The 10,210-nt window shown below is 38.2% G+C and overlaps 1 protein-coding gene across 2 annotated transcripts in view; it reads right to left on the reverse strand.

Moving 5' to 3' along the window:
• The window catches only part of WDR35 (WD repeat domain 35), a 44,044-nt gene that overhangs the window by 31,594 nt on the left and 2,240 nt on the right, over positions 1-10,210 (reverse strand). Inside the window, exons 4-11 of one of the 2 annotated variants that reach the window (XM_010002373.1) lie at positions 9,040-9,132; positions 8,306-8,434; positions 8,068-8,201; positions 7,028-7,193; positions 6,786-6,931; positions 4,693-4,818; positions 1,462-1,647; positions 460-492 (exon numbers count right to left, since the gene is read on the reverse strand). In XM_010002373.1, the coding sequence (XP_010000675.1) occupies positions 460-492; positions 1,462-1,647; positions 4,693-4,818; positions 6,786-6,931; positions 7,028-7,193; positions 8,068-8,201; positions 8,306-8,434; positions 9,040-9,132 (1,013 nt within the window). The remainder of the gene's footprint in view (positions 1-459; positions 493-1,461; positions 1,648-4,692; positions 4,819-6,785; positions 6,932-7,027; positions 7,194-8,067; positions 8,202-8,305; positions 8,435-9,039; positions 9,133-10,210) is intronic. The other variant, XM_010002374.1, reaches the window with a different exon arrangement.

Raw genomic sequence — 10,210 nt, forward strand, 5'->3', positions numbered from 1 at the left:
TGCTGAAATTGGTCTTTTTTTGCCCCAACAGCTATTGCTGAACATTTTGCTGCCTTGAAATTACAATGCTAATGACGAAAATCTACTGCAAAACAGATCTGTTTTTCAGAAAGCAACTCAAACTGCTACCCAAAGGATAAGCTTGCTCACTTCACATCCTTAAAAGCTGCCCACCCACATTGTTAATAATTACACTAGAGCCATTTCAAAAGGACTGAAAGATGCTTATTCTCTGTAATTTTCTGATGCTAAAATTAAATCACTTTTCAATGCTCAAGAAAGTTCCACTACGTCCCACTGTTTGTTTCCTTTTTCAAAATTACAACCTAGAAAAATCTCACTTTATTGCACTCAATTTCACCACATGGTTTTGGCCATGTACCCCCCATTTTCAGCCTGTGGGACAGGATATTATTTGTTGCACAATCAAGCATAACAGCACTAAAGCATTTTTGTTACCGTCGCACCAACTGACTCCGTCTCATGCTCCTCCTTTGGAAGCAACATACATGTGATACAGAGGAGAATTCAGAGGTGAACACAGGAAGAAAAGAATGGGTAACAGTTATCACCATCATGCTAACTGTACATACACTCAGAGGCTGAGGGAGCTGGGCTATTCAGCCTGGAGAAGAGGAGACCGCATTGCACTCTACAACTCCCTGAAAGGAGGTTGTACTGAGGTGGGTGTTGGCCTCTTCTCCCAAGTAAATTATGAAAGGACCAGAGGTATTGGGGTCATGCTGTGCCAGGGGAAGTTCAGATGGGATATTAGGAAAAAATTCTTCACAGGAAGAGTGGTGAGGCATTGGAACAGGCTGCCCAGGGAGGTGGTGGAGGCACCATCCCTGGAGGTGTTCAAAAAACAGGTGGATTTGGTGCTTTGGAAGATGTTTTAGTGGTTTATTGTTTAGGCTGATTGTTGGACTTCATGATCATGAAAGTCTTTTCCAGCCTTTATGATTGTATGGTTCTATGATTTATTATATAATGTGGAACTATGTTTAAAATAAATAAATAAGCAAAGTGAGCAGTTTGGAGTAACGTGGGATTTATAACACCTAAAAAAATTCCTTTTTTTTTTTTTCCCACTTCTGACTGATTAATTATTTGTTACCACTCTGATCTTCTCCTGCTTTTCAGCTTTCCTTTGCAGACCTGTTATAAATATTTCTAAAGAAATGTTAATCTTGCAGGCTGCAGTTTTCAATAAATTACTAATAGCTGCTAGAAGGTAAAATGGAGGCAGTTATTTGGTTCTGCACATTTTTCTTACTACTTTTGTAGTTTGTTGGGGTTCTTTGCAAACACTGAGTTTATTCAAGTGCCATTCTGTCAAATAACAACTGAGCAACACTCTCTGAAACAGATTCAGTATTTTACATTTCATCTTATTCTGCCTGTAAAGCACTGACCCTTGCAACCGAACGCTCCAAGTGAAAATTAAAAGGAAGACTTTACCTGAGGTTGATTTTCATCTGCTTTAGTTGCTAAAACACAGAAGTCCCCGTAGGTTGTTACGGAGATCAAGCCCTTGACATATTTCACATACTTCTCATTGTTTTTTGTGTCCCAAAAGACCACACAATATTCTGGACGATCAGGTCGGGTATACGCATAAACAACCGTATTGGAGCAGTAACCCCACTGCCAAGAGAGACAATTCTGTTAAAAGCCATCATAAGAATTCAATAATCAATTGCTCACAGCTATGAAAGAGTTAATTTCACACACACAATCAGTCTTCAATATTCTTTACCTGCCAAGTGATGTACTTGCTCATTAAAAGAATGTGAACACAGCTTAAGTAGTAAGTTATTTGCATGACATTAAACTGGCAAAAAAAAGCCTTCCCATCACACAGATTAACCTATCAAACCAGAATTGGAGCATCAAGCTCAAAATGTGACAGGATCTCATTTCCCCTTGTTTCTTCCTTGTTCATTAGGAGCATAGAATTACCCACTGTGATGATGGGTTTTGCCATGAGAATGCTTGCTCTGTGACTACTGATTTGGAAACCCAAAGTTCATTTCTCAAGGGAAATAAAATCAGCACATCAAACTGTGCAATTCCTGAAGCAGACAAAAATAAGCCATTATACTAGAGAATCACAATGACTCACGTCACTTCTTCCATATTAGTAACATGAGAAAAAACCTCCCTTCCCCCCAGAAGAAAATAATTATTCATGCAGCAAGTAGAATAAAGCAGAAGCAAAAAATATCTCAGAAAGGAGGTGACACTGACAAACAACTGAGATATAAACCAAACCACTTGAGGATGATGATGCAACTGTAGAAAAACTAACAGAATTCCACACATCAGCCTTTCCTAGAGAGAGAGGAGAAAGCTCACTGGAAAGCTGGCCAGAAGGGTTCCCACACCATACAGAATGAAACCAAGATGATAACCTAAAACACCAGTAAAAAAAACTTTTAGAATAGATCTATAAACTGAATGGTAATTAACTGTCAAAACCCAGTGGTTTCCATGGAATTGCAGTTCCATGGGAATTCAAACACAGTGCTGTGGAGCACAACTAGAGGAACAGGAGTGGGAAGATCTAGAACGTGTTATGATTCTGCAGATCACAAATTAGCACAGCCAGCTTTCACACAAGGTAGATATGTAAAAAATATATGTAAAATAAGTAATGGACTTAGATGGACATGGATAATTCAACACACTGGATAGTCATGTTTTTTTTTGCCCTGGAAGTTGTATCTCATTCATTTGTTATTTTTTATTACTATATTTCAGTGAGGAAACAGGCATGTGAATGAAGATGACCCAACTGATGTGGCCCACTTGGATTTTCAAGAAAATCAAACTTATTTTGGATAAAAGAAATAAAAATAAAAGGACTGGGGAAAAGGCAGTTTTTGACAACCGAGAGCACTTCCCACAGGATCCTCCTCAGAGATGCAAACTGGAGCTTATGCTATTCTGAATATTCAAAATTGATATGAAACCAGTAATTTATGAGGTAGCAAGTCAGTGAACTATAAATTATGTTTTCCAACTCTAAAACTGTTTTCATGAAGTGGCAAAGGACCACAGGATGCTAGATGAGGAGGATTTAAAGTGAAATCCAAAATAGATTTAAACACCAGAAGAAATTTTACTAGAGCTATAGATTAGTATTACAACTATATATAATTATAAATTAGTATTACACAACTCCAAAAAGATATCATGTAAACTATGACTACTTTAAAAACAGATCTGCTCAACTGATTGTTTTTACTGTCCCATCAATTCAGATCCCCCTTTCTCTTACTGTGGTAATAATTGAAAAACATAGGAAAACTGATTATTTAGTAGATTGGTAATGGATACTAACATTTCATCTCCAGGTCATTAATTCCAATCCAGCCTAAATTAATGACAGCTTTGAATCACTGCTATTTAATGGCTGTCACCTTTTGGGATATCTAGTTCCTAAAAGGGAGTAGCTGTTATAATCAGAAAGAATATGGTAGTAGTAATGTGTATTATCATTCACCATTAAAATATTTAACACAGAAAACTACAAGATAAGAGTTCATTTGCTGCAGAAATAACTTGATTTGAGCACATCTTTCTTCCACGCTAACTATGTGAAAGGCAAAATAAAAGAGAGAGAACTTACATATGCAGTTTCTAAAACTAGGATTTCAAAACATTATTAATTTCCAAACTGTGCCAGATCTTGAAATGCTCATGGTCTCACAGACACTGAGGAGTTTAAGAAAAAGCAACAGGCCTGTGTTCCAGCTGTTACACATTTCCCAGAATAAACATTAGGTAGCATTTCCTGCAAGACTAATTTCTAGCTCAAATTTCCAAAGTCTTTTCCAGCAGATTTACAACAAACTATCTGAGAATGCTTCTTAGCAGATCTGTGTTTAAAACTCCCTGACCAATGATTTTTCACAACTGAGTGGAAGAATACATTTCAAGATAGCTGCAGCATGGTCCTCAAATTACAGTCCCTGTCTCTCTCATTAATCACAGTGGTTACACAGTGATGATTAAAGAACATACCCTACACTGGGGAAAAAAGTATACAATACTGTATACTGGACAGTCATCACTATTTGTTATTAAACTGTAAATTTAAGTGACATGGTTTTAAGTCTTTAAAAAAATATCTAGTAGATAAAAACATTATTTAGAATTAGCTGAATCCACACTTCTAAGAAGTGTATTAGGAATTGAAATATAAGTAAGATGCTTGCCTATCAGGTTGCACTCACTTCTGTTCAGGTTTCTGCACAGCTCTCCTAGTTCAAACTAATAATTCACCACCAAAACAATGCCAGTAAAATTTAGGCTTCAGCAATTCCCACTGTATCCTTTAGCCCAATCAGTTTCACCAAACAGCAATGAAAACACTGGAGCCTGACCTGCACAACAGCCTCTTTTACCACCAAGTTTAGAATCACGCCCAATTCTTTTAATATTATCAAAGCACACATTTCCTCATTATGAAAATAAAATCCCAGTTCATTGGAAAAGCAATGGCTAAGTCACTGCATCACCAAAGCAGACACTCACACTCCATTATAATTTCACATCAGCAGTGTTGCCCAGTCATTGTAAAATAAGCATTGATTCATATATTAGATAGAGCTACTTTTTCAACCCAGAAAGAGAATAAATAACAGGAAACTTATTTATACAGTGAAGTGCCACATTACTACATACCTTGTAATCTGGACGAATGTTAGCAAAATATATGTAAGAATCAACAGCCAGTGCAATTTTCAGTCCACTTCCCTCCCAAGACAAGGCAGAGATCTGTTTGCCAGGAACCTTCAGTGTACGCAAATGCTGGTTTGAAACAAGGAAAGAAAAAGATTCTGCAGTTATTCTAAGAAAAAACACCATAAAAATCAGAGACAACAGCTCTGATAGTTGATGAAAACCAAACATGGATCTTCTTTACAGTATCCATAATGACTCCTAAATTACAAAACAAATGCAAACAAAGGGGGAGATATTTAACATGCATACTGTGAAAATCGTTCTCTTGCCTCAGTTCTTTTTTTTGTCAGAGAGAAAGGCAAAAAACAGGACTTGGTGGCTTTTCAAACTTACAAAGAATGGTTGGAGAATGACAGTATAAACATTTCTTCCTTTGGTTGGTAATTTGAATCACCTCTAATTTCAGTTGCCACTAAAATCAACACAATAGGGCTGATTCCTGATGTGCCTCAGCAGTTCCATTTATCCAGGAAATCGATTAGTCAGTTGATGTGAAACACCTTTAACTACAGATAATAGCTAAAGCAAATAAAAACATATAGCTAACCTATCTCAAGAGCATACAATGAACCAGCTGCAGAGGTACACAATTTGCCATGGAGCAATGGATGTTTTCCATTTCTCTATCCCCTTTCCAAAAAAAGTCTAAGAAGAGCAGTGAGACACCCATTTGCAATGTAAGAGCTAGCAAAGAAATACACTTTCTATCTTTATTTAATATCTTTATTTTGCTGTGGAGTTTGAAGGTGAATGAGAGAAACAAATGGAAAAAATAATGTTTTCAAAAACTATAACCTTAGTCTCTCAGAGCACTTGTTTGTGAGAAGCTTTGGTTTGCAAATAATATAGATGTGTGTAGTAAAGGATACATTAATCTAGTACTTAGTGTAAGATTTTGAATAACCTTAGGCTTTAAAAAAAACCACTTTTTACTGAGCAGAACACTGATACTTATGCCTAGATCTAACTTTCCTGTTGAGGGCATAACTTTGGGCTTACATAAACCATTATCAATGAACTCACACAGTTTAGTACCCATTTTGGGCCTTGGAGCAGATGCAAATACCAAGTCCAAATGAAAAAAGTGAAGTTTGTAACTGCATACCAAAACTACCGCAAAGCAATTCTAAAATCTGAAGCATTTACTAGATACAGAATCTGGAACACCTGTTTCAGTTAATCTGAAGGGCATTAGCAACCAGGGACGTATCACTGCCAAAACCTTTGGTTCCATTTAACACTTACAACCAAGGAAACCTCTAGGATGTGGGATCTTAGCCCCTCTCACAACTCTATCCTTAGCACAGTTGCCCTCAGGATTGGCAAGTGTTTCCTCTGTACAAGAAAAAAAACTTTGTGGTACTTCAGGGCATGCTCTTGTGTCTGAGGTTGTGGGTTTTCAGGGGGTTTTTGTGGGTGGTTGGGGTTTTTTTTTGAATCTGAGGTTGTGGGTTTTCAGGGGGTTTTTGTGGGTGGTTGGGTTTTTTTTTGATAGTTGGACTGGGTGATCTCAGAGGTCCTTTCCAACAATGATGTTTCTGTGACTTCTGAGATTTAAACTGGAGGAGGGTAGATTTAGGTTAGATGTTAAAAAAAAAATTATTTAGTGTGAGGGTAGTGAGACCCAGGCCCAGGTTTCCCAGGGAAGCTGTGGCTGCCCCATCCCTGGAAGTGTTGAAGGCCAGGTTGGATGGGGCTTGGAGCAACCTGGTCTGGTGGGAGGTGTCCCTGCCCATGCAGGGGGTTGGAACTAGATGATCTTTAAGGTCCCTTCCAACCCAAACCATTCTATGATCCTATGATTTAATGAGATGCTCTCAGATTTTCATGCAAGCCACTAACTGGCTGTTCTAAATGGGTGCCTGGTCCTGTTGTCACGTTTCCAGATCTAGATGGATATCCTTAGATACCTCGTGCCATCTTAAACACACTAAACACCTACATTTTGGCATCCAAATTCCAGCAGCAATCACCATGCAGATAAAACATATGAAGATAAAAAACCCCCATGTAAGTATATGAGATATTTTTACCTCACCAAACGGAGTATAGAACTGCACAATGTTTACATCTTTATCTGGAGAAGCTGCTTTCAGGGAGCCTGCCACAGCCAAGATGCTTCCACAGTGGTTCCACTGAATACACACCACATTCATACCAGTGTCAATCAAAACAGGATCTAGTTTTTAAGAAATAAACATTAAGAATGTAAACACGAGTGTATGTTTTGGGTCAAGAGCAGCTCAGTAATTAGCACCACGCTTTTTGTACTTACTGTGGTCGTTCTCATCTCTCATTATCTGGCATCTTCCATTGTCATAACAGACAGCAAGACAAGGACAGTCTGGTTCAATGTAGCCTTCTGTCCCATGGTACCAATGTATCCCAGCAATACTGAATGCTCCAGTTACATTCACCAAACAACTCAGTTTCATTTGCACCTAGACAAGAATGGTTCATTATATCAAGTTTTATACAATACACTGTTTACAAGATACTTTACAAAAGGAGAATTTGCACATTCTCAGAATGTTTGAAAAACTTCCTTATTCCAAGCCAGATCAGATAGATTAAAACATAGATTTGGGCAACAAAGAAGTACTTTAATGTTGCTCTTCTCATTCTTTGAAAAGTAACTTAAAACCAAAACACCACACAAACACACACAAGGAATAGCACTGGAAGTTTGCAAAAAATAAAAATTATTTCAAATCGTGCCTGGCCCCAAGATTTTATTTTATTTTTAAAATAACCAGTTTGTCAGCTTCTTCTTGACAAAAATCCCTTTAATAATAAATACAAGTAATTGGAAAAAGTAAATGTCCAAATAAGAACACCAATTAAGGTAAGTTTGCTTTTGTAATAATTAGCCCTGAACATCTAGTAACACAGGTAAGGGCTTGTTCTGGAAGATACGAGTGGAGCTGGATCATTTCCAGGAGGGCTACCAGATAACTTATAGGTGGGAGAGAGGAGGGATAGAAGGGGATCACACAAACACACATATTGTTTATACACGTCTGTGGAGGGCAGGGGGGCTGACAACAACTTGCTTAAAAGAATTTCAATGATTAACAGCACATGCTAGAAACACCATGACTAGTTTAGGTAATATCAATATTTCTTCCTTGGTAGCTAAATTATTATTAAAAAGCTGCAGCTGCATAATCTTAAATAAAAACTGTGCTCAAGACCTTATCCAGTTCTCAGTTCTGAAGTCCTCCAACTAAACAAACAAACATGAAATAAATTAAGAGGAAGTAAGTTTTGATGCCTATTCTTTATTATACTACTATTATACTACCATTAACTTACAATAAAATTTCCCTGGTTGTCATAAATGTGAATGTCTCCATTTGCCATCCCAAAAAGTAGAACTTGGCTATCAGAGGACCAGGCCACGTGGCACAGGTGGGTGCCTTTCAAGTCCTTGCCCCAGATGCGATTGCCTGTAACAGAACATGGATTGGGCTTAATAAACCTACCACAGAATGTACCAGAGCCACTATGTACATAATACTGAAAAGCTATATTAGTAGGGCTGAAACTTTACCATCCACAGATCCAACAATTACAGCTCCATCTTCATACACAATGCAGATCTTCTGTCCATCTGCATTCCAGCTCATACTTCGAACAACAGATTTATTTCTGTTGTTAATCATCTCTTCACACCAAGTGCCTAGTAGCAGTGAATGAAAAACTGAGTTATACTTCTGATTTGATCAGACAATCATGGCATCATTTAGGTTGGAAAAGACCATTACTCTCACAGAAAAGTATTTAATTAAAGTATTTAATTGATGTTCTAAGTAGAGTTGCTACATTCCTGTAGTTCTACCAGTATGTCTGTGCTGGATGTATTTTGCAGAAGTATTTAAATATTACAATGAAACCCAAAACAGAACCTACACAAAGAAGCACTGCTTGCTTCCTGTTGTTGTTACTCAATGCACTATTTTCCTTCTAGGGAACAGTGTAACATAGGTCAGAAAATAAGAAATTTAGGGCAGTTTACCAAGCATTTGGCTAAGAACTGGTATCTTCTCCTAAGGGAGCTCTGCAAGACAAATGCCTTTTTATATGTGCCTGTGCTACAAAAAATGTAGACAAGCATTAGAATAAAATCTTGAAAAATGCTTAAATCTATTTTGAGCTGGACAGTCTGCAAGGTAAGTAGTCTGGAAGAGAATCAGAGAAATTTCTGGGGAAAAAAACCAAAACAAAACAGAAAGACTGCTCACAGGATGGACTATCATCCCCTCTCAAATTTGTCCTGCAGAATACCTTTGTACAGCATCCACACAATGATGAGTCCATTCTGATCACTCGTAGTCAGTTTTTCAAACTGTTCATTCCATGTCACCACTTGCACAGAACCTAGAATATGATTCACATTTTTACACCATGTAAACAAAACAATAAAAACCACCCCATCCAACTTCATCTACCTGGACCTTTTCAGAAATTTGCTCTGCTGACTTGGATTTAGTTTTTAGACATCCTTTCTGTATCACTTCTTTCCTCTTTCAAAATTCCACCACATGGTTCCTTTCGCTGCTGTATTCAACCACTTAACATCCTCTCCAAATTCTGCTCAGCATTTTGCTTCAAAACACACAACCCAGATAATAATTTTGAGGTTTCTGTTGGCCTCTGAAAACTGACAAAACAAGGAGTTGTATTTTTTAGTTCCTCTTAGTAGTTTGATCCTCAGTAGGGCTGCAGTTGTAAAAGAAAATCTCCCTCACGATTACCAAGAAGAGCACTCCACACACAGCTCCTTCAGGCCCTTCAGTCTCATATGGGATCCTACTCATTAATGTTGCTTGAAACACCTTCAAACAATTTCTAAGCAGCATCTTACTTTAGCACTTCAGCACTGGTTGTGAACTTGGCCAAGTGAAGCATCACTCTCTTTCATGCCCTCACTGCCAGTCATTCATTTCCTCTGTGTTCTTTCCATTTTTCAGCATTTCAGACATGAAAATTTCTCTGAACAGATGCAATCAAAGATACTCTACCTGTCAGGGATTTTTTCAGGCAACAGTAATCTATTCCAAAAATACAGCCATCCATTTAAAATATCTTATCATCAGATGCTTTGGGTTGGAAGGGACCTTAAAGATCATCTAGTTCCAACACCCCTGCATGGGCAGGGACACCTCCCACTAGAACATATTGTTCATAGCTCCATCCAATCTGCCCTTGAACACCTCCAGGGATGAAGCAGCCACAACCTTCCTGGGCAACCTGTGCCAGTGCCTTCCTACCCTCATGGGGAAGAATTTCTTCCTGATGTCTAACCTGAATCTCCCCTTTTCCAGTTTTAATCCATTACCCCTTGTCCTTCCACTACAAGCCCCTGTAAAACCCTTCCCCAGCTTTCCTGTAGCCCCTTCAGGCACTGGAAGCTGCTCTCAAGTCTCCCTGGAGCCTTCTCTTCTCCAGGCTGAAC

Source organism: Chaetura pelagica, unplaced genomic scaffold, assembly GCF_000747805.2.
Source record: "Chaetura pelagica isolate M959 unplaced genomic scaffold, ChaPel_1.0 scaffold46, whole genome shotgun sequence".
Taxonomy (NCBI): Eukaryota; Metazoa; Chordata; class Aves; order Apodiformes; family Apodidae; genus Chaetura; species Chaetura pelagica.